Source organism: Molothrus ater, chromosome 23 (assembly GCF_012460135.2).
Source record: "Molothrus ater isolate BHLD 08-10-18 breed brown headed cowbird chromosome 23, BPBGC_Mater_1.1, whole genome shotgun sequence".
NCBI lineage: Eukaryota > Metazoa > Chordata > Aves > Passeriformes > Icteridae > Molothrus > Molothrus ater.
This window is the reverse complement of record NC_050500.2, coordinates 3,173,685-3,198,545: the sequence shown is the minus strand read 5'-3', so window position 1 is coordinate 3,198,545 and position 24,861 is coordinate 3,173,685. Positions and strand designations below refer to the sequence as shown.

General features: G+C 46.7%; 1 protein-coding gene across 1 annotated transcript in view; it reads right to left on the bottom strand.

The window, feature by feature from the left end:
• Nucleotides 1-318: 318 nt before the first annotated feature.
• PRDM16 (PR/SET domain 16) overlaps nt 319-24,861 on the bottom strand; it is a 308,571-nt gene continuing 284,028 nt past the window's right edge. Inside the window, exons 10-17 of the mRNA XM_036396437.2 lie at nt 22,713-22,797; nt 18,747-18,916; nt 16,047-16,124; nt 10,226-10,395; nt 8,792-8,966; nt 7,915-8,145; nt 4,747-4,921; nt 319-2,250 (exon numbers count right to left, since the gene is read on the bottom strand). Coding sequence (XP_036252330.1) covers nt 2,116-2,250; nt 4,747-4,921; nt 7,915-8,145; nt 8,792-8,966; nt 10,226-10,395; nt 16,047-16,124; nt 18,747-18,916; nt 22,713-22,797 — 1,219 coding nt within the window. The 3' untranslated portion in view covers nt 319-2,115. The remainder of the gene's footprint in view (nt 2,251-4,746; nt 4,922-7,914; nt 8,146-8,791; nt 8,967-10,225; nt 10,396-16,046; nt 16,125-18,746; nt 18,917-22,712; nt 22,798-24,861) is intronic.

The window sequence follows — 24,861 nt, the reverse complement described above, 5'->3', positions numbered from 1 at the left end:
TTAAGGAAGAAATAAAATAAGAAAGGAATTAGCCCAAAATGACAAGTTCTATACAGATTAAAATAAATTCCATCAGGAAAAGAAAGAATTCTTTTATTATTTTCAGTTGGCCCCTGTGGGAATAATTTAAAGGCCAAATGCCTGGGCAGGGCTGTGCTGCAGCCTGTGGGGATGGGATGGGGATGGGATGGGATGGGATGGGATGGGATGGGATGGATATGGATGGATAGGATGGGATGGGATAGGATGGGATAGGATGGATGGATGGAATGGGGTGGGATAGGATGGGATGGGATGGGATGGATGGAATGGGATGGGATGGGATGGGATGGGTTGGGATGGATGGATGGATGGATGGATGGATGGATGGATGGATGGATGGATGGATGGATGGATGGATGGATGGGACAGGGCTGTCCCTCTCCTCCACAGAGCTGGGATTCCCCAGCAGGGTTTGCTCTCCTACCCAGGAGCTTTGTGCAAATACAAGAAGCAGCTCGGTCACACCACCTGGTGCTCTCAGAGCCTTGGGCACTTTCACAGGATGTTGTGGAAAACCAAAAAGGGGAGGGTGAATTTTCTTAGGAAAACACACTGGTGCTGCTAATTTACCTTTTGTTCTCTCTGTACCAAAGCCACCCTGGACACTTTGCTGTGGGGAGAGCTCCCCAAAATCAGCCCCACATGTTCTCTTGGGTGCAAAGCTGACTTGCAAAGGTGTCACACCCAACTCTGACTCTGCTTTGTTCAGAGAGCTGGTTCTGTTGTTTTGGCCTGCTGGAATGAGGCTTCCCACATTAGACTGGCTTAGAACCCTCCATTTGACCTTTTCCATGGCTTTCCTAACCATTCCAAAAAGGAATGTCATCTCCAAATTCCCTGCTCCAACAGCAGATGGGAATTGCAGTGGAGAACAGCACAAAGCCCACAGGATTTGTGGAGGCTGCTGTGTATCAGTAGACAAGATGAGGTTTGGAAGTGATTGGAAATCACTCATAAAATCTCTGTGAGAAATTTTAGAGTCCGAGAGACAGCTGGATCCTTATCTCCATGCTCTGCACCCCTCAGGCTGCTGGAGCATGGAAATGTTCATCTTTCTACTTAAATTCCAGCCAAGCAGGTGGCACAGAGGGAAAAACCAGGCCAAAACAACGGTGTGAATCAGAGATCTGTGCCACAGATACCACCAGCACAGGGTGATGTCACCCTGAAACCCTGACACGCCAGCAGAGACGTGTCTGAGCTGCCCTGGCTTTGCCCAGCACACATTTCCTTATGCACAACCAGGGAAGCCTTTACCCTGTGACCTCTCTGCTCGGGCAAATCCAAGCATTTCCAGGAGCTCCAGCAGACTGGCTCTGTCCCAGGCACTCCCAGGAGGGGCAGGGAGCTCTGCCAGCCTTGCTCAGGGCGCATCCACGTCCGTGTGACACATCTGCCACCCCAGCCTCAGCACTGTTCCAGGCTGGGAGCTGCGCGTGGCTCACTGCAGGCAACGTGGCCTCACCTTGCAGGAGCTTTGCACTGTGCCAGTGTTTTGCTGGGAGCAAAGGGCAGGATGGTGTTTCTGTGGGAGTGCAGAATTCTTTTGGGGGGGGTCAGTTTAGTGGGTTGGATTTGCCTTTCCCTGGCATGACTCCAGTGGCTGGGTCACAGTTGCACCAGGGACAGGTCACACCTGGCTCTCTTCCCTTGGTGCTTCACCATTCAGCTGGATGGGAAGGAAATGCTGCCCTGTGGTTCCAAGCTGTCATTCCTGCTCAGGCCGTGCTGGCTCAGTGGCCTCAGTTTGGAAGGTTGGAGGGGGCCAATCTTTGATTGCACTGCTGCAATTCGTGTCTTGCTCACGCTGTTCCTACAGGCTGTGAAATCCTGGGGCTGCTTCAGGGTTATCCAGTTTGGGAGAGGTTCATTGTGATAAATTAGAAAGGAGAACTCTAGAGAGATAAAAATGCAGGACGTGTGGGTCGGATGTGACAGGTTTCCTTCTCAGCCCAAAGTCCAGACGACTCCCTGAGGCCCTCTCATCCATCTTCTGCTCGCTGGGATTTTGCTGGGATGGCTGCAGCACCACCACTGCCTCACCTGGGCTCTGGCCAGTGCCTTGTGGACCTCTCAGAGGTGGTTGATGGGGTTAAAGGTCCCCGACTCTGAAGCTGCTCCTGCCATGTCCAGCCAAGCCCCCAGAGAGCTCTGGGAGGACGTGTGGAGGGGAGCGTTCTCAGACAGGGACAGCATCATTGCATAAGCCTGGGGAGACAGGGGGGCAAGGGCAACAGTGAGAACACAGCATGGAGGAGCACTGTGGAAAACACAGCAGCACCCAGCCCTGCCCACCTGGGCCAGCAGCATCCTCTGTGCTGGGCTCAACTCTCATCCATCCACCTCTCAAAAAAAAAAAACAGATTTGTCATGGTTTATAGGGGCAGAAACCATCATTCCCTCTGGTTTTCACAGGACTAAACCCATCCTGCCCTGCCTGTGCTCTGTGACAAAGCTCCACATGATTCCAGGCTCTGCTCCCAGGGGAAAGCAGCTGCTACAGGGGTTTGTTATTAAAAAATCACATCCCCAGAGACCAGCAAGGCTGGGCTGGGGCAGCAGTGACATTGCATAAGCCTGGGGGAGAGAGGGATGCAGGGGCACACAGGATGGAAGAACATTGTGTAAAACACAGCAGCACCCAGCCCTGCCCACCTGGGCCAGCAGCATCCTCTGTGGATGCTCAGCTTATATCCATCCACCTCTCAAAAACCCCAGATTTGTCATGGTTTATAGGAGGGACCATCATTCCCACTGGTTTTCACAGGATTTAACCCATCCTGCACTGCCTGTGCTCTGTGACAAACCTCCACACGATTCCAGGCTCTGCTCCCAGGGGAAAGCAGCTGCTACAGGGATTTGTTATTAAAAAATCACATCCCCAGAGATCAGCAAGGCTGGGCTGGGGCAGCAGTGCTCTGGCAATGGGGCAGCAATGCCCAGTGGGATGTGGTGAGCTCATCCTGCCTGCCATGGCCCCACTGGTGATGCCAGCGTGGATATTTAGGGATGGGGAATTCTCATTGGCATGGCCAGTGTGCCCAGGGTGGGTTTATTGCTGCAGTGAAACCCTCAAAGGTGTCTGGTGAGAGAAATGCAGAGAGATTTGGTTGTCCTTTTACCAAACTGCTGGTTCCTTGTAACCTGGCTGCTCTCCCTCCACCAGGACACAAGAATTGTCTCACACATCTCTCTGTGCCCTTTCTCAGCCCACCTGCTCTATGATAACCTCAGACAGCAGAGGGGAAAACCAATGTCATTGTCACCCATGGCCTGAAAAAGAGGAGGACACAGTCCCCACCCTTCCCACCACCCTGCCTCAGGGAAGAAGTACAGTGTTTGGGTTTTGTGGGCACACACACTCCTCTAAAATGGCTTAAAACTAAGCCAAAGGAGTGCTGTGCTGCTCACACCAAGGTGTTATATTACCTGCCAAAAGATGGGTCAAATTATTTAAGTTGCTTGTTGTGATTCAAGTGTAAAACAGAGTCAAAAATTAAAAATACCTTCCCCCATCCGAGCAGAGGCTGTAGCAGGGTGGTGCATTGGAAAAAACCAAGCTGCTTCCAAAGAATTAGTGCATTTGGGATGTTAGTGACAGGACACAGGGAAGAGTCAGGCAAGTGGCTTGTGGTTAAATGGGTGTCACCCCAAAAAACTGCTGAGCTCTCTCTTCCAGCAGCCCCTCCCCAGCCTCACTACTGGCACCCACTATGAAGGAGGAAAAAAACATTTCCCAAGTTTTGGATGATGCTAATTCAAAAATCGTGTTCTGCATGGTGGCTGCACTAAGCTACTGCTCTGCTGGGCATTTGAAATAGATTTTGGGACAAATTCTGTTGCTTTAGGGTCAGAAAGGGCCCCTGAGGTGAGAGCTGTACTCATCCCCCAGCAGGGGCTGTGTCCTCTCTCCAGCCCAGGTAACTTCACTGAACAGTTCTTTTGTGAGAATCCTTGTGGAGGGATCAAGAGATCAACTCCATAAACCCAGATTATTTTGGGTATTTTGGGTATTTTGGCTAATGGAAAAACAGAAAGCACACACGGACCTGCCCCAAATCTCCAGATTCACTCCAAGAATCTCAGTAATTCTGAGATGCCATTCTGATGGTTTTTGGTGCGTCTAAACTGATCTGGCTCACAGGGTTGGGATTTTTCTTTTTCATTTTCTGGTTTACTTTTAGAAATCAAGGAGATAAACAAGGATACCCTCTAGACATGCTGGGTTGCAAGTCCTGGATGCATTCTTGTCTTTTACACCTGTTTTGATCAAACTTTGCTGCTGTTTCTGCAGACCAAAGCTCAGTGGTCACCAACAGAAGAGCCACCCCAAAGTATAAATAATTAAAGAGTTATAAAAATATTTATACAGACAGATAAAAATGCCTCTCCCTTCCTGTATAGCCCCATTCTCACTGCACAGGCTGAGATAAATCCATCTAAAGGTGATACCCACTCCCTTCCTCCTCTACTTCAATTTAGTTGCAACAAGACACATTCATGTGTGTGCTAGAATTCCTGCTGGAAAGGGGGAATAACCTTCTGGAAGGGGAAAATAACCCACTGGAAAGGGGGAATAACCTTCTGGAAGGGGAAAGTAACCCCCTGGAAATGGAAAATAACCCTTGGCTGGAGGAGGCCAGCTGCTCCCTAATCTGGTGGCAAGCTAATGGCAAGCTAGGAAAATGTTCTGGATATACCCACCTGGTTTTTAGCCTGCCTGTACAGAGTCTGTTTTATTGCCTCAGAGTCTAAGGTGGAATTAAACACATCTTTAACTTCAAAGGCTTCCTCGGCCGCTTTGCGGAGATCCAGCCCCTTCCCAAAATTCGGCATCTGCTCCAAATCTAACAGGCCGGCTTCGTCCTCCTCAACACACCTGTACCAAGGACCAGGGGAAGGGGTGACCTGTGTTAGCTCGTCTGGCCCACAGCCTGCATGCACCACCCACGGGGGCTCACCAGCCACATGCGTGAAGGGATGGACAGACGGACACGGACACGGCATGGCATGGGGAGGAGCGAGGAGGAGGTGGTGTGGCAGGCACACAGGGCCTGCAATGCCTCGAGAGGAAATGCCTGGTCATGATGACTGGGCCTCAGAAGCCCCTTTTTCCACCTTCAGACCCTTGTTATCTCTCTGTAAGACTATAGGTCACGTTCCCCTCGACCCCTACTATTGGAGAATTCCTAAAACTCCTGTACCCTATATAAAGGGTAAATAAAGATATATTCCTGTACCCTATATAACTCCAATAATCCTATACCCTATATAACTCCTATACTCCTATACCCTATATAAAGGTTATATAACTCCTATACTCCTATACCCTTTATAACTCCTGTACCCTATATAAAGGGTATATAAGGATACACTCTTATATCTTATATAACTCCTATCCTCCTATACCCTATATACCTCCTATACCCTATATAAAGGTTATATAAAGATATATTCCTGTACCCTTTATAACACCTATACCCTACATAACTCCTATAATCCTATACCCTTTATAACTCCTGTACCCTATATGAAGGGTATATAAAGATATACTCATATCTTCTATAACTCCTATACTCCTATACCCTATATAACTCCTATACCCTATATAAAGGTTATATAAACATATATTCCTGTACCCTTTATAAATCCTATACCCTATATAACTCCTATAATCCTATACCCTATATAACTCCTATAATCCTATACCCTATATAACTCCTGTACCCTATATAAAGAGTATATAAAGATATACTCCTATTCCCTATATAACTCCTATACTCCTATATAACTCCTGTACCCTATATAAAGAGTATATAAAGATATACTCCTATACCCTATAACTCCTATACCCTATATAACTCCTATACCCTATACAATTCCTATGCCCTATATAACTCCTATACTCGTATACCCTATATAACTACTGTACCCTATATAAAGAGTATATAGAGATATACTTCTATGCCCTATATAACTCCTATTCCCTATACAACTCCTATACTCCTATGCCCCATATAACTCCTATACCCTATATAAAGGGTGTATAAAGAGCTACTTTTGCCCAGTTCGGCAGAAGAACTGTCCCTGAGACCTTCACAGAAGATTCAATAAAAAGACACCCCTGTGGAACCTCACACAGCCTTCTCTCTCTCTCCCTGTGTCTGCCCAAGGCACTTAGAAAGCTGAATTCACAGATGAGCTGATAATCACTAAAGAGCTGATCTCACTAAGAGGGAGCTTGCTAAGGTAGCCTGCCTGAGGGGCCCAGACAGGTCGTGCTTAATTGGGCTTCTCTGTCTTGGGCAGCCACAGCAGCAGCCAGGGTCAGGGGGACCCCAAAATGCCAGAGTTGCCTCAAAGTGGAAAGCAGCAAGCAGCAGGTTCTGTCTGAGGTTCTGTGTCACCACATTTCTCTTCACAGAGAAAAGAAAGGCACGACTTCCCAAGAAATTTCTGGGATTCATGTTCTCTGAATCTCAGAGAAAGGAAAAACGATTCTTATCTCATTTGCTGCTCCTGTGTTTGTTCACAAGTGGAATGCATGGTGGAAGATTGTTTACCTGAAGGGAATTGATGACTGGATTCTGGTCTGAGTGTTTTCATTCACTGACCAGATGGATCCAGGTGTGTGTGTGTCGGGGCTGTCGGGACAGTCACGAGATTCTGGGCAGTTGAGTGCTTGGCAGATTCAGTTTATATGTAATGTAATATAATGTAATAAAATATAGAATAATATAGTATAATAAAGTAATTAATTAGCCATCAGTGACAGTTCTGCACCAAAACCAGAGGTGCTTTTAAGCTGAGTGAGGCATCACTTGCTGTTGTGTGGCTTGTGCTGGGAATACCCCCAGAAACTGGGGCAAGCTGCAGCAAAAAGAGAGCTGAGCCTGTGCTATGTGCAGCAATCTTTCATTTTGAAGGTGTTCAGACATGGCTTGACCTTGGGGGAAAAAACCCTTCACTTTTTATAGAATAATGGGATCTGGTTTGGGTTGGGACCTTAAAGATTGTCTCATTTCACCCTCTGCCATGGGCTGTCCCAGGCTGCTCCCAGCCCTGTCCAACCCAGCCTTGGGCACTTCCAGGGATCCAGGGGCAGCCACAGCTGCTCTGGGCACCCTGTGCCAGGGCCTGCCCACCCTCACAGGGAAGGATTTCCCTTGAAGAGCAAACCTATATCACTCCTCTTTCAGTGTAAATCCATTCTCCCTTGTCTTGTCACTCCAGATCCTTGGAAAGAGTCTCCCTTGATATTTCCAGCAGCTTCCTTCAGGCACTGGAATCTTGGAGCCTTCTCTCCTCCAGGCTGAACTGAAATCCCGGTTCCCTCAGCCTTTCCTCCCAGCAGAGCTGCTCCATCCCTCTGATCACCCTGGGGCCTCCTCTGGGCTCTCTCCAGCAGCTCCAGGTCCTTCCTATGCTGGGACCCCAGGGCTGGAGGCAGCTCTGCAGGTGGGGTCTCACCTGGGCAGGGCAGAGGGGCAGAATCCCCTTTTTCCAGAGCTCCAAGAATATTTTGCTCCAACTCAAAGGGCCATAGGAGCACCAAAGGCATTGCACAGACTCCTCTTGCCTTGCCCTGATCAGATTTGGAGAGAAAAACGACACCTGCTGAGCTGTGGTACCCTGAAAACTCTGGGTTTGTGTCTGTTCTCCTGTTTAGACTCCTCAAGCCTTGGATATCATTCCAGCCTCTCCTTGCAGTCCACTTGTCTCGAGTCCCACCCAAAATGATGAAATGGAATCTGGAGTGAAGGTTTGGATCCAACCAGAGGCATGGCATGGCTTGGAGAACAAACCCACGGCACTCACGATGCACCACAGACACGGGCAGGGGTCTGAGCCCCCCAGGAACGGCCCCCTCACCTTCGGGTGTGGTCAAAGCTCATGGTGAGAGACGTGGGCTCCTCGTCCTCCTCATCCTCAAACGCTCCCCGGGGCTCCGCCGTGGGCGACGCTGTCTCGTCCTGGGACTTCCCAGTCAGGCTGTCATCATCTTCCTCTTCCAGTTCTTCGTCCTCATCGTCCACATCTTCTGCCTTCTCGTTTGCCAGTCCGTGGCACTGGGAATTGCCATCAATATCCTGGATTTCTGGCCTGAAATGGTTGGTTGAAGGGCAGGGAGGAGAAGAGGAAGAAGAGGAAAGAGGAAAGAAGAAAGAAGAAAGAAGAAAGAAGAAAGAAGAAAGAAGAAAGAAGAAAGAAGAAAGAAGAAAGAAGAAAGAAGAAAGAAGAAAGAAGAAAGAAGAAAGAAGAAAGAAGAAAGAAGAAAGAAGAAAGAAGAAAGAAGAAAGAAGAGGAAAAAAAAAGATGACAAATGTTTATGTCATATATTCTCACTGTAATGAAAAACTTTGATAATGTTATGCACAGATATGAACACAGAGACACATTTATATACACATAGATATTATTTAAAATGTTATAAAGAAGAAAACCAATGTGCTTCAGGCATTTAAAAATCACCCTTCACTGTTCCTAAGGGCCAATGAGCACATTGACAATGCACCAACCTCAAGGCTTTTTGAACTACAAAAAATGATTTAAATGCTGGTTTTTCATCTCTTAAAATTAACATTTGTGAAACAAGCAGCTTTCTTCCTTCTCTGGGCTCTGTCCTCCAACAATTTCCCTTTGAGCAAAGAGCAGGAGGAAGCTTCTACCAGCCAGCCTGAATTCCCTCTTTTATTACTCTGCTGCTCATGCCTGCCCTGTCAGCAGATAATTTTATTTCCTTGCCTACCTTTTATCTGCTAAAGCCGACGCCTGATTCATCTCGCTGTTGGCAATAAAGTTCCTGATTTCTGAGAAATAGGAATCCTCTTTTTCGTCTAAAAGTGCATGGTTGTCTGATTCCGAGTTGGGGGAGGAGGCGCTGGTCCCGAGGTGGTTGGTGATGACTCCGGAGTGCTGGCTCACTGTGGGGCAGCAGCAACAACAGGAGAGACAACAGGAGTTGTGAGGAAACAAATTCAGAACGTTCTCAACAGCCCTCTCACCTTGTACTGGTGGTTTAATGCTCAAGAGGAAAGCCATGGAGCAAAGGTCCCAAAGGAAGATTGTGTTTTCCAGACCAAAATGCAGGTGATATTTGGCATTTATGGACAGTACACACAATTTAACAACCTGGAACATTCTAGCAAAGGTCCCAAAGGAATATTGTGTTTTCCAGACCAAAATGCAGGTGATATTTGGCATTTATGGACAGTACACACAGTTTAACAACCATTGCAGAGCTGTTTGCCTACAACTTTTCTATAATACATTTTTTTTACCCATGATGTGAAATCACTTCATCACAGCAATTCCTTCCTTTAATGTTCTTACGTTAAAAAAGAATCTATTTATCTTCTTGAACTTCCAAAAAAACCCCACAAACAACCCTACAAACTCATCCCCTGTGCATTCCAGAGAGGTTTCCCAAGGGCCAAGACCATGGAGTCTCCTCTCTCCAGTGGTCCCCAGAGTGTTTTCCTACCTGGAACATTCTAGCAAAGTTCCCAAAGGAATATTGTGTTTTCCAGACCAAAATACAGGTGATATTTGGCATTTATGGACAGTACACACAACTTAACAACCATTGCAGAGCTGTTTGCCTACAACTTTTCTATAATACATTTTTTTTACCCATGATGTGAAATCACTTCATCACAGCAATTCCTTCCTTTAATGTTCTTACGTTAAAAAAGAATCTATTTATCTTCTTGAACTTCCAAAAAAACCCCACAAACAACCCTACAAACTCATCCCCTCTGCATTCCAGAGAGGTTTCCCAAGGGCCAAGACCATGGAGTCTCCTCTCTCCAGTGGTCCCCAGAGTGTTTTCCTACCTGGAACATTCTAGCAAAGTTCCCAAAGGAATATTGTGTTTTCCAGACCAAAATGCAGGTGATATTTGGCATTTATGGACAGTACACACAACTTAACAACCATTGCAGAGCTGTTTGCCTACAACTTTTCCATAATACATTTTTTTACCCATGCTGGGAATTCCCTTCATCACAGCAATTCCTTCCTTTCATTTTTTTTTATGTCAAAACCTCTTTATCTTCTTGAACTTCCAAAAAAAACCCTACAAACAACCCTAAAACCTCATCCTTGGGGGGACAGTGCATTCCGGTGAGGCTTCCCAAGGGCCATGACCATGGAGTCTCCTCTCTCCAGAGTGTTTTCCTACCTGGAACGTTTTCATGCTCGTGCTTCTTCAGGTGCCTGTCGAGGTTGGTCTGCTGCCCAAAGCACCTGTTGCACAGGTGGCACTTGAATGGCTTCTCCTTGTTGTGGATGTTCCTGACGTGCCTCTGCAGGTTGGAGGAAATGCTGAATGACCTGTCACAGTATTTACACCTGGAAAACAACAGCAAATGGTGCAACGTGAGGAAAAAAACAAAAACCAAAAAATTTAAAAAAAGGAGAAAAATCTGACTATCAAAACCCCAGGATATGTTGGTCTATAAATCTTTACTCAGGAATAAAGATTGTGCTGAAGGAAGCACAAAGCATTAATCATCCCAGACAAATCTGATATTGTTGTTACTCAAGGAGAACAAAGAAAGGATTAGGATTAATTAGAGAGTGACTAGTCCAAACAAATAAGAGTTTGAAACACAATAATGACTTTTCCATGCATGGATGTAGGAATTGAGAGAGGTGGATTTATTCCTTCAGTTTTTTTTGAGAGGAATCAGGTGAAATATGGCTGTGGAGGGAGGACAAGGAAGACAGAAGAAGAAAGAAGGGAGGTGAAATGTATAAAATAGTTATGAACTGGCAAATCCCTGTGTGACAGTTAGCTGGACACACAGAAAATCCTGGCTTTATTTGTGAAATTCCTTGTGGTACTGGATATGAAGGGACTACAGCATGGCTTTAAAGGTAATTATAACTATTCTTATGGCAAAGAAATCCACCATCCTTTCCAAACAGGGTAAGATTTACTCCTAGGAGTGAATATCTGGTTTGTGATGAAAAGCTGGAAGGGAAGGAGCCGAGCCAGGATGTTCAGAGGAGCTGCTGGGAGAAGAGATGCTCAATCTCTGAGCTCAATCTCTGCAGGACCCACGGCAGATGGGCTGGGGGCTTGTTCAAAGCCACCACCACCCCCTTTTTTTGGGTTTAGATTCCCTCCAAATAAATGGGAATTGGGAATTTTTGGGTTTAGGTTCCCTCCAAATAAATGGGAATTGGGAATTTTTGGGTTTAGGTTCCCTCCAAATAAATGGGAATTGGGAATTTTTGGGTTTAGGTTCCCTCCAAATAAATGGGAATTGGGAATTTTTGGGTTTAGATTCCCTCCAAATAAATGGGATGGTGGTGAGAGGGCTCCCAACTCCCAGCGCAGAGTGGGAGCTGCTGATGGACTGAAGGTGGCAGCTCCGAGCTGCGCTGGAGAGTTTGGGTCGAAAACTCCTGAAAGCATCATTCCTGCCCGAATCCCTCGTTCCATCTCCCTTTAAACACGTCACTTGTGCCTCGGCAAAGCTGCTGCCCCACGGCTCTGCTTCCAAAACCCACGAGCAGCAGAATCTGTCCCTGCTGCAAATCCTGGATGCTTCCAAAAATTCCAGCTCTTCCCAAACCCTTGTAATCCCAGAATAAATCCACACCAGCAGGCTCCAGATTCTGGATTTATTCCAGAATAAATCCACTCTGAGCTCCTCTAACCCACAGCAACATCTGCCCCACGGAGCTGAGCTACTCTTCCATGGGGATCCTGGAATTCCAGAATGATTTCGGGATTCTAAACCCCATCCAGTGCCACCCCTGCCACGGGCAGGGACACCTTCCACTATCCCAGGTGGCTCCAACCTGGCCTTGGACACTCCCAGGGATGGGGCAGCCTGTGCCAGAGCCCTCCCCAGCACTCCAGGACACGGAGATGGAGATTTTGGGAGGATCAGCAGCTCCTGATGTGCCCAGACTCACCCCATGCCTGCCTCACTCAAGGGTGGAGCTGGATGTCCCTGGACACAGAGGACATGGGATTCTTCCCTACAGACACAACAGTGGAGTGGAAAAGATCCCTGCTGTGAAACACACACACCCCATTTCCAGATGTGCTCCAGCTGGGGTTTTTATTCGGTCTCTAAAAATAAATCGATATTATTTTTGGAAAAAGCGGGGATACATTTATGAAACACTCTCTCTTGCTGAATGTTTATGGATTCCATGTCTACCTCCGAATTTCCTACTGCTAAATCTCCAACAAGAATAAAGATATTTCAAATAATGGGCCTTTATTAGGATTAAGCAAGGCAGAGAGCAAAATTTTTAAAACACAGCATTTCCAGACTCTGAAAGTATTTAGTTTTCCTTTTTTTTTTTTTTTTTTTTTTTCCCAAATCCCCCAAATAACTCCAGAAAACAAGAAGTTATTTGAACATCAGCAAGAACAATCACACGGAGATTTATCAAGAACAATCTGTACAGAGAGTCAAACACGGATTTCCAGCACCAAGGAATTTGCTCTCAGATGTTCAGCACTCCAGCAAAATGCAACATCCAAACCTGCCAATATCCCAATATTCCAGCTATTCCATGAGATTTTCATGAGTGGTTTTGTCCAGCTTAGAGCAGGAGCTCCCTCCTCATCCTTGATGATGCCAGGGGTTTTCTCTCCCTGCCTGTCCTCACTAGCTCCTAAAAAACCCTTTTTTTGTGTGTCCCACAGGGAATACCTGGCACAGGGAACACCTGGCACAGTGGGCACCAGGATAATCCATGTTCCCAGCCTGGCTGTCCCTGCCAGGAGCAGCTCCAGACATTTACAAGCAAATCAAGGCAAGGAACGACCTGGCCTCCTCCACATCCATTTATTTGGGTGTTCAGGAAGCCTTTGAAAAGTTCCCTGTGACAGGTCCTGGCCCTAACCATGAGCTATGTGGATGCAGGGTTAGGAATGGGGAGGGATAAAGAGCTTGTTAAAAAAAAAAAAAATAGGAACCAGAGGGGCACAGGGAAGGAGCAGGGAGTGCAAAGGGATGAGGGAGATGTCCGGCGTTATTTGTGGTCCCAGAGGGGTCAGTGCTGGGAGCTCTGCTGGTTTTAATCTAAATTAATGGCCCAGGCAGAGGAACCAGCTGAAATTCAGGGAAAGGGGTGAACAGCAAGGGAGGAGAAGAATAAAACTCCAAGGCAGCGGTGTTTGCTCTGCAAACAGCCCGACAAAGCCTCTCCCTTATCAGCTGAAAGGGCTGAAAACATCCCAAGTGGGAGGGAGGCACAGGGCTGGAGCTGTGGAGCTCGGGCAGGAAATCCTGGGAGCTGCAGGAGCTTGGGTACCTGGGACAAAGCAGAGCCTGGGAATGTGGGGAGCATTTCCTGAGTCACTCTCATGAAGTTTTGCACTGATCAGTGTGAGCTGGAGAGGCAGAATTGCAGGGAAAAAACAAAAAAACCTGCACAGATAGCAACTCTCCCTCTGAGTGACTCCTCAGCCTCAAGTGCATTTATAGCAGGGTGAGCTCAGGCTGCGTTTTGAATACCAGAAAATGAGAAATATTTTCAATATTTATTGAACTATGTGCAATTTAAGTGACATGGTAGATGTCAGCTGTGGCTCTGGGTTCCAGCTTAATGCAGATAACAGGACACAAAGCCTCCAAGGGCCTTTTTATTCTGAATTCTGAAATACATAGTCCAGAATTTCAGGTTTGGTGCAGGAAAAAAAAAAGAGTGAAAAGAAACATGTTGAATTTCACTGTTGGGCACAGGGGCTTGCAGCGTTTTCAAATAATTTGATTTTTAGGAAGTGTATCACCAGGTATTTCTCACTCTTCAGAAAACATGTTGCATTTTCTCTTTATAAAAAGAATTTGCCTCGTTATTGCTCATGTTCTATTAATTCATACTTTATGCATAATTAGGCTTCTTAAGTAGAAGTTTGAGTGATTTCATAGCCCCTCCCAAAAAAACTCCAAAAAATTTAATCAGTGACCATCAGGAATCAAACCCAAACCACCTTATTTTCTAGCCTGTTCTCTTTAAGGACAGAGTAATTAATATTTGGATTGACTCTGAAATTATTATATATAAAAATATTTTTACGTAGGGTAAAAAAAAAAATTAAACAATCAAAAACAAAGTTGCATAGGAGACAACAGTAAAACACTGAGAAATCAGCAACCTCCTTGTACCTGCCTGAAGTCAGCACTTAAAAACCAAGCTCTCAAAACAAGCCTGGCTGCCAAAGCTGCAAATCTCAGCTCTCTGAGAGGAAAAGCAAATCAATGATAATTAAAGCTCGTCTGTGAACGCAGCCCCGGCTCTCCGGAGTGCTGTTAGAATGCAACATTGTCCAGGAGTCAGACCTCTAAAAAACCCACACAGGCTATTTTCTGGGAGAAGACCAGATCAAATAAATCTTTATTTTCCTAACCTTTGTTAAGTTGCAAGTCTCCTTTTTTGGAAGAAAACTGAACTAAGGATCTCGGAATAATCAGGAACAAGAGTTGCAGTGGACAGGGAACGCACGGGCATATCAAATAACACAACCCCAAACACCACAGCAGGGGTATAATCCAAAATATATGTCTGCTTTGGGGGGTGGTGGTGTATTTTTAATTTACCTAATGTCTACACTAAAAATGCTGGATGGAAAATAAACGGGATTCTCAGTGTAGCAGGGATTACAATGTGGGAGAGTCAATTCTTAGGTTAAACTGAGCATAAAAATGTGATGTATTTGACCACATGGCCTTTTGCTGCTCATAAATTTGTGTTTCTCTTTATTTAATAACTGCTCCATTTGCTTTGTTGTGAACTTATGGCTGTGTATGAAACGCTGCAATATCAGCTACCCAAAACGAAATGGAATTGTTACCATTGTTTGACAACCTGCAAAACACTCCCTCACATCATGGCAAACACAAGGCTTGATTTGCAGCAAGCTCTCAATTCATCATTCCTTCAGGTCTGCTCATTTCTGGACTTCATTCTAACAAAAAAAGGCATTTTTTTCCCTCGATTTTTTTAAAACTGCTTGCAACTCGGTGGGAGAAAATGCTGGGGGGAAAGATTTCCATGAGAAATAGTTATTTATATAGCTAGGCACACGTATTACATGTATTTTCTTGTGAGTTTTATTCAGATTTAAAGCCCTGACTTGGGCAGGAGCCACAGAACACACTGGGCTGGGACAGTGTCCCTGTGCACACTAAAGCATCAAAATCACATCACCTTGTCCCCAGCTAACAGAAAATAGCTCAGCCTTCCACCTTAAACACTCACAAATGTGTGAGACTCCGTGTGGATTCCCCCTCTCCCAGCTCTCCCTTTTAAACTCCATGATTTAAGCTCGGAAACTACCAAAATTCAGTTTTAAGGCAGGTAAATCAGCACGTTTTTGCATGTTGCATTTTCTCTTTATAAAAAGAATGTGCGTTGTGTATATTATGTATAAAATAAGAATTAATAGCACACTGCTCATGTGTTATTAATTCCTACTTTATACATAATTAGACTTCTTAAGTAGAAGTTTGAGTGACTTCATAGCCATCCAAAAACAAAAAAAAAAATCAAAAAAATTTAATCTGTGACCATCAAGAATCAAACTGAAGCCTTTGTTTTTTTTGATCCCCTACTCCAGGCACCTCTGATGTGCATTAAGAAAAGAAAAAAAAAAAGAAAACCCAGCCAGCCCCAGCAGTGAAGGTCCTGGCAAGCCCTTCAAACCAGCCTGAATTTCAGAGCCATTCAGCACCTTCAGCTGTCCTTGAGATGAATGGTTAACGTGAGTGTGAAACAACACTGCAAATCAGAGCCCTCATTTGCCAGCATACATCTAAATATAAGTTAAGTGTCTATCTTCGAGCTGCCAAGCCTGATTATTTTTGGCTGGTACACATAATATACAACCCTATGAATCACTCTGTGTAATGCTCCAGGCCTGTGGTATTCTGCTGGCACAGCTTTGTAGAGGAGGGGGGGAAATACCAGAGTGGTGAGTGAGGAGTGTTTGGGAAAGGGTTTTTTTTTTTTTTAATGGGGGACAACATCACCTGTAAGGCTGCTCCCCAGTGTGTGTCCGCAGGTGCCTCGTCAGGTTGGCCGAGCGTGGGAAGATCTTGCCACAGTACCTGGAGAGGGAGAGCCAAAGGAAACCATCAGGAGAACCGAAGGAAACCATCAGGAGAACCAAAAGAAACCATCAGGAGAACTGAAGGAAACCATCAGGAGAACCAAAAGAAACCATCAGGAGAACTGAAGGAAACCATCAGGAGAACCAAAAGAAACCATCAGGAGAACTGAAGGAAACCATCAGGAGAACCAATAGAAACCATCAGGAGAACTGAAAGAAACCATCAGGAGAACCAGAGGAAACCATCAGGAGAACCGGAGGAAACCATCAGGAGAACTGGAGGAAACCATCAGGAGAACCAATAGAAACCATCAGGAGAACCAATAGAAACCATCAGGAGAACTGGAGGAAACCATCAGGAGAACCATCGCAGGCATCTTTTTATGAAAAGTCCTTTCCTTAGGATTTTTCCTCCTGAGAAGCTGAGAGGCCTCAGGAACAAAATGTAAACAATGGTTATCTGCTGCTGTGGAATGCAACAGGTGGATCTGTGATTGGTCTCATGTGGATGTTTCTAATCAATGGCCAATCACAGCCCAGCTGGTTCGGACAGAGAGTCTGAGCCACAAGCCTTTGTTATCATTCTTTCCTATTCTATTCTTAGACAGCCTTCGGATGAAATCCTTTCTTCTATTCTTTTAGTATAGTTTTAATATAATATATATAATAAAATAATAAATCAAGCTTTCTGAAACATGGAGTCAGATCCTCGTCTCTTCCCTCATCTAAGACCCCTGTGAACACGGTCACAGAGGACCAAAGGAAACCATCAGGAGAACCAAAGGAAACCATCAGGAGAGCCCAAGGATGCTGTGGGGAAACGGATTTGTAGGGAATTCTCCAAACCTGACAGAAGGCTCACATCTGTGTGCAAACCTTGAGATAAGAAATGCTGACTTAGAAATGCCATGGGGTGGGGAAGACATTGCTGAGAGAGAAATGGAGCTAGAGACAAATTTCAAAGGATGGCTTTGCAAATAAGACTGGATATTTTGGGGAAATAGAACTGTGAAAGATGCCACAGCACCAGCTGCACCTCTCATTCTGACACCGCTCCCAAAATCCCTTCGTGCGCTCCCATCATGAGCTCATCCCTGATGGGGAGGACAAATCTCCTACCCCAGGGTCACAGGATTACAGAGCACCAGGAGCAGCTGAGGGAGCTGGGAGGGCTCAGCCTGGAGAAAAGGAAGCTCAGGAAGAACATTCTGACTCCTACAACTCCCTGACAGGAGGGTGCAGCCAGGTGGGGTCGGGCTCTGCTCCCACGGAATCGGGGACAGGACAATAGGAAACAGCCTCAAGTTGCACCAGAGGAGGTTTAGATTGGGTGCTTGGGAATTTTTTTTCACAGAAAGGCTTGTCAGACAGTTGGAATGGGATACCCAGGGAGGTGGTGGAATCACTATCCCTGGAAGTGTTCAAAGGAAGTGTGGACAAGGCACTTGAAGGCAGGGTTTAACTACAGCATTCCTGCATCAGGGAACAGAGGGTTTAATCACTGCCTGGGCAGATTGGCACTTGAGATGTTTCTGCATCTCCTTTATAGCCCTGTTGATGTGCTCATCAAACAGAATCTGCTCTTTCATCCTTGGAATTCACAGAATTTTCTCTGGATAAAGGCTGCAGCACCATGGGTTAGGAGGCTGACAGCTGCTTGGAGCAAGGAAATGCAGCCGTAGGAAATTAATAAAGGAAGGAATTGTGTTCCCCCATAAATCCAGTTCACAGTAAAATCAAAAAGGTATAGATAAAAACACTAATTGGGAAATAACAACTCCTTTTGTAGGAGGAAACCATGACAGACTTTCCTTATTTCAGAGACCTTCAGCTGTCCTGAAGATGAACAGTTAATGTGAGTGTTCCCCAGCAATGAAAATCCAAATGTTAACTTGTGAGTGTACATCTAAAATTTAAGTTTAGTCCCTTTCGTAAGTAGAAACCTCAAATTTCTAAATAACCAACTGAAATCTGAGCCCGCAGCTCTTGTGGCAAAGTTGAACATAAGAGATACATCAACCAAAGTTTGTACCCACTTTCTGCACCCAAAAAAGTCCCCTCAGCAGGAGCCACCATGAGAACTTTGAGGTAAAACTGCCACAGCAGACGGAGGTTTATTATTAAATACCCTTGATCTGCTCCAATTTGGAGCTGGATGGGTACGTGATGAGTTCTGTGGATAGAACAGTTTGAAAATCTGTTTCCTGCATGCCATTTTTTTTTTAAATCCAATCGTTTTTCCATAGCTGAGGTTGGCTATAGCCGGGACTGGCATTGGGAACAGCGGCGCTCGCCGCCGCACGCCAGAGACTTGGCCTGGGGAGCTGGGTTTGCTTGAGAATCTCCAGATCTGCTCCCAAGGTTATTAAAAATTACAAAGCAAACAGAAGATGCTGATTTCCTACCAGACAAAACAAGCTATTTCAGAGGGAATTAGTCATCCCAGCTCTGCTCTAACTCCACCGCTCCTGGCGGAGATGTCGGCGCGGAGCTGCTCCGCTCCCTGCTGGTGCCCAGCACAGCTGCCCAGCTGGGCTGGCACATCCTGGGCTATTCCAACACCCTGGGATGTTTCGATGCCCTGGGGGTCAGTGTGGATGCCGTGGGGTGCCCAGCTCACCTGCAGGTGTAGCGCTCCTTGCCCTTGCGCAGGATGGGGTCGGAGAGCGTTGGCGGCGGCGATCGGAAGTTGAAGGGGTGGTGGGGAAGGGGCTGCAGGGACGAGCCAGAGTCTGCCTTCATGGCTGCAAAGCTCTCCAGTTTCTCTGTCATCGTCTCGATGGCTGACATCTGCAAGGACAAGGTAATAGCTCCTGTCAGAAAAATCCCCAGGAAGGGCGAGGTCTGGTGCACGAAACACCGGTTATGGTTGGGCAATGCCTCCTGCTGGTGTTGGCTCTCTTGGAAGTTGGAGGCACAGTGGGAAATGGAGCCACTGGATCCAGCCAGGAAAGACTGGAGTAGTGTATTGGTCATGGAGAAAGCAGGAAAGGCACAACTGGCAAAGCCAGGCATGTAGGTCCCAGAAATGAGCACTTGTTCACTTTCTGCAGTGTGCATGTGCTCACTTTCAGCACTTCGGATCAAAAATCATCTCAGAACACAGCTAAGACATCCATTTTCTATCAGGAGTTCAACTGAATTTTTTACCAGGAAAACTCTGAAACTAAACACCATGGTCAGATGCCTGAGGTAGAACTCAGTACCCAAGTCCAAACCAAAATCTTGGGATGTCTTATTTCTCCTACAACATCCTGGGGGTTCAGAAGGACAGGGCAGTGAGGGATGGGTGGGCAGGCAGGGACACAAGCCCAGGAGAGGGGGAACAGGCAAGTTTTGGGCCTGAAGCAGAAGAATCCTGGCCAGAGTGGAGAGGGAGGGATGTGTGATCGCTGCTCAGGGAGCTGAGAGAGGAGAGGAGAGGTGGAAGGGGTGAAGAGGGAGCAGCTGGGAAGAGGAGGAGTTGGGATCAGGCTCAGGATGGAGTGGATCCACAGGGAGTTTGCTGGTGAAGAGGCCAACACTTTAATTATGGGTAGGAAAGGTTCAGCAGCTCCTAAAGGTGATGGAAGGATGGGTGGGAGGTTGCTGGGTTTCCTGGAGTGAAAGGGAGCTCCAGCCAAACCCCTGGATGTGAGCAGTGGCTGGGTGAGTTATGGGCAGGAGGGACAACACCTACACACCCCTTTGGGGTGGGAGCAGCTGGCATGCAGGCCTGGAGCTCGGGCACCAAGCAGAATGTCCCTGGATGCTTGATCAGATTTGGTTTGTGTGACTTGGCCATGTTCTCACAGACACGAGATTCAACGCCACGCCAGAAAGAGGGAGAAAGGGAAAACCCAGGAGATACAGGAGAAGGAGAAAGCAGTAAAGGAAAGAATGGACCTGGGCTATGTGCAAAAAAGGAAAAAATGAATCTGCACAAAAATCCTGCCTAAAGAACAGCACTTTTACTTTCATTACAGCGTAGCAGGAAATCCAAGTCCGAGAGAGCAGCGCGGCTCAGAGGACGACGCCGGCTCCTCCGACATCCAGCTTCGTGCACTCCTGAGAGCACTTTGGAGATACCAGGGGCAGAAGAGGGGGCTAAAACAAACAAGGCAGCAATAAAGCTGCCTCCTGGCTGCGCTGACATCAGTGGGACAGGCGGAGGCAGCCGGGGCGGCAGCGAGGAGCGGAAGGCAGTAGGAAGCCATACATCACCCCGAGATGCTCGATTGTACAGGAAGGGCTGACCTTTTGCACGTTTACACTTTATTAAACTGGGCTTTAAAAGGACTGGGAAGGGGGGGGGCAGAGGGGTAAGAGAGCCAAGATATTGTTTAAAAATATATGGCTATGAAAAAAAAAGTTGTCTTAATCACCCCCGAAGACATTGTGAGGGCTGACAAGCATTCATAAGCTGTAAAAAAAGAGGAGTAGTAACCCCCATTTCTCGATAATAGATCCACAGCCCCTTAGCTGGAGGCTCCCAGCCCATGATAAATAGTAAGTAATACTTAGCACCAGCCACTTGAAAAGGTTACTTGATCATTTACAGCACCAGCTCTGCCCCAGCTGCCAGTCATGCAACAAAACCATCACGTTAAAAAGCTCTCCGGACCTTTCAGAGCTGAGCTCTCAGCCCTTCACCAAGGTACCTGGAGCTCTCCTTTGTTGTGCCCTGTTCTTTAGGCACTTAGTCAGAGATATTTGCTGGCTTGAGAGCCGTAGGCTGGTTTTAAAATTCTAAACACTGGCCACAGCCTCTCCAGCGGCAAAGGCACTTTGCTATTTAGGGAACAACTGCCTGGTTATAATAAAACAGAAAGGGGGAAGAAAAGAAACTTAACAGGTGAGGAAAGGCTTTCCATTAAGTTATCAAAAAGTTACACTGGTTATTTATGTTGTCCAGAGTTTCATTTGGAATAGACAATGTAGGAAAACTACCAGGGAGCAAAGGAAATTCTGCCAACGACTGGCTAAGAAACAAGAGCTGCCTGAAATTCATTTTGAGAGAGGAAACATCTCCTGAACGCTTTTATCACATCTTCTGGCTTCATCACATCCTGGTGAGGGCACTCTGAGAGAGCTGGGGATTAGTCACAGAGAAAAAGGCTGAGACCAGACTCATGTTTGGAGTGAGAAAAGCCTGGGTAGAACGTGACTGTGACTGACCAGGCACAGGAACGTTGGTCCTAATGAAAAAAGCAGAAGCAGGAACCCTGAAAATGTGATTTCTTAGGAAAAGATCCAGGATCCAGAATTCTTAGCAATGCTGGATCCAGGGAATGGTCGTGGCCTCAAGGCTGCCAGAGCTCTCAGACACAGGGTGGGATTGTTGGGGTGTCCTGTGCAGGGCACAGGTTGGACTGGATGATCCTTCCAGCTCAGGATATTAATACTGGGGATTCTGTGATAATACTGGAAGGGGATCTGGTGGCAAAAATCTCCCATATTCTGGAACAAATGCCTCATGTTCCTTTGCTGTGTCTGAAATACCTGATTGACTGCAGCATGGGAACGGCGCCTCTCCAGATCGAGTGATCGGAACACAGCGCCCGCCTTATTAAAAATCATTATTAAAAATCAGTTATCAGGAAGCTTTGGGCTGGAGTGATTGTGAATTTGAGGCTATTCTGTGTGATAAGCAGTTAGAGATAACCAGACCTTGCAGATCTTTTCACTGCCATGGGAAGGGGACGTGGTCAGGGTTTCAGGAACAATGTTAACAACCTTCCACCCAGAGCTTGCTCCTGCTTGGGGTCTGAATGTTTCTCATCGTCTCCTTGGGTTGCTTTGCCACGCTGGCTCCTCCCTGCTATCAGATTCTTTACAGGCAGATATCCCCACTATTCTAAGCCACACAAACACAGGATGTTCCTGGCCAGCCTGTCACCATTATCCAGGCTGGATGAAGGAAAAATCGGGGGAAGTTATTAACCAAACTCTGAGGCTGGTGCGAAACAATGCGGGAACTAAGTTTAGCTGTGAAAGCAACCAGGACCCAGATTTCACAAACCTGCAGGTTATTTATCTAAGGTGGGAAACATTATCAGGGGAGAACAATGCTTGTGAATATAAAGGAGAGCACAATGAGGAGCAGGGAGCTGGGATCCCAGCCTGGGCACAGCAGGAGGGATGGGGATAGCTGAACCCACTGCCCGGCACTGCCACACTCTCCTCATGGTGTGGGAAATTCAGGAAGGTGAAAAATGCCGCTGCCTTGGGGCTGGGCAGTCCTTCTCCACCTTCTACCACTGCAAATGACATCCCCAGGTGTTCCCAAAACACACAGGCATTGTGGGCTGTGGAGTTTGGCAGAGCCTACGAGCTGCCCAGACCTCATCCCTGGGTTTCTGGTAATGCAAAGGAAGCAGCAAGGCACAGCTGCCATCATCCTCAAACTGGGAATTAAATGTATCTGGAAAGAACTAGTGGAGAACAGTGGAGTTTCCAGTCAGGCCCTAGGGTGAGGAGGAGCCTGATCCCAGTGCTCCCAGTGCTCCCAGTGCTCCCAGTGCTCCCAGTGCTCCCAGTGCTCCCAGTGATCCCAGTGTGTAGCAGCTCCACCCCAGCATTCCATCAACAGCGTCACTGCTTTTACCTGGGGGTGAAAAAGCAGCGGGGAGGGTCGCAGGTACTTCTCCTTGAGGGCACCCACGGGGTCTGTCACCTTCCGCTTCTCCACCCTGCTGGACAACAACACAGAGGGTTACATACCCCACAGGCAGCCCCACGCAGCCACGCTGGGCTGAAATTGCACACAGGGTTATTCTCTGACTCACACAAATGTCTTACACCCCCTTCTCCTGGACACTACAGATTCTGATGCACAATTGCCCCGCAATTGTGTGCAGAGGGCAGAAAGCGCTGGAAATAACATGAACACCAATCCCCTCCTTTGGGCAGTAATTTTTTTAGCCTTCAGGCTGATGACTAAGAAAAAATTTTGCTCCTGCTCTGCTGCAGTGGTTTGTAAACCTCTGCTGTTGTGAAAGGTCATGGAAAACCTTGCATTTAGAGCAAAACTGTCTGAGCAGGAGAAGCTCTAGGGTACACAGCAGGCAGCCCCCGCATGGAAAAAAAAAATGTCTTTGAGAGTTTGCATTTATCTGAAGAGTTAACACTGGGCCAGACTCTGCAGCCCCAAGCGTGCTGAAATCATTAGGTGTTTCATATTTGTTTCCTCCCTCACAGCTGAGACACAATTTGCATTGAGTTTCTTTGGCAAGCCCATGTGAACAACGATTTAAAAAGTGAGGGACTGGTGGGAGAATTCTGAAGTGGCTCAGAAACCTGAGTTCTTCTGATATCACCTTGGCCCACTCAAATATTTCATGTTTAAGCATCTGAGATGCAGAAATGACCCTAAAGCAAGGCTCCTATTTTTGAAAATATTGGCTTTGCTTCCACAAAATATTCTACTTGCAGGGAAATGGAGGTGTGGAATCACAAAAAAGACAGAGATGTTCTCTAAGGAAAAAAAAAAAGTGTTGAGGAAGTAACTCCAACAAACACAGCTGCATCTTTAAACGGTTGGAATTGAGTCCATCCAGCTAAACCAGCAAAAATCCAAGAGTAAGAGTGATTTTAACTACATTAGTCTAGCATAAATTGAGAGCAAATTATTTTTGCTGCATTTCAGCTGATTGGTGTGTGGATCAAATTACCAAAGAGTTTAAAGAAGAGCCCTGCCGAGTGCAGTCAGCGAACTGTGCTTAATCTGCATTTAATTCTTCTTGGGTAGAGGAAAAGAGAAGAGCTGGATTGGAAACACAGCCAGAATTAGGGGGCTTTGGAAGGTACGTGCTTTTATGGGTCTGAGTTGCCAGAAAAACCAAAGAATAAGTAAAAAGTTACTCCCTGAGCCCCTCTAACCAGCCCAGCTTTGCTCTCCACAAAGGAACATCCCTGATCCCAGCAGAGCCATCTGGGGAGAGCCCTGCCTGCTCCGTGTGCGTAAAACCCGGGGAATTGACAGCATTTCCCCAGCTCTGCCATCTCCCAGCATCAGGAATGGAAACACAAGGTCCAAACGGCCCCGTCAGAGCCGAATTCCGCAGCGCCTGGAGGATTAAGCCGAAGGTTTCAGCCCAGTGCCTGAGAACGTCACCCCCACGGGCTGAGCTAAAAACTGCCCCCATTTCAGACTGTCTGGCCGCATTAAATTATATCACCAGGAGAAAATGTCAAGGATTTAAGTGGCCTTTGGGAGGAAAAAAACGAAGGAGCCAAATGATGTGAGAGAGTCTGATAAAGGGAAGTTTAGAAACAAAATATTTCCATATTTTTCAAGCTGGGACTTGGAAGCTGGGCTGTTTCGCTCATTACATCAGAAGTCTGATTCGCAAGCAACGCCACCGCTGACTTTCTATTTTAACACATGACTAAAACTATGTGCATCCCATGGAATGCAACAAACGATGCCCCCATCCTTCACTTCCATCTGTCTTCTGGGCCTTTACGGTTTTCCCGAGGCTGCTGTTTTAATTGGCAGCGGCTTTTCCAAGCCGTGTTATTTCAGCATTCCTGCTGAGAATGCCCAGAGGTGGCAGGACCCTACAAGGATTCTTTTGCCTTTCTATCCCATTTATTGATATTTTTTTTTCCCCCCCCCTCCCCAGGAGTACTTTTTACGAACACTGTTCACACCATGCCTGATCTCTCCAGGAGGAGATGGCCACGGTGGGTGCCAGGCAGGACACGGCACCTCCAGAGCTGGGAGGTGTCCCCATCCCAGATGGCACGGTGTG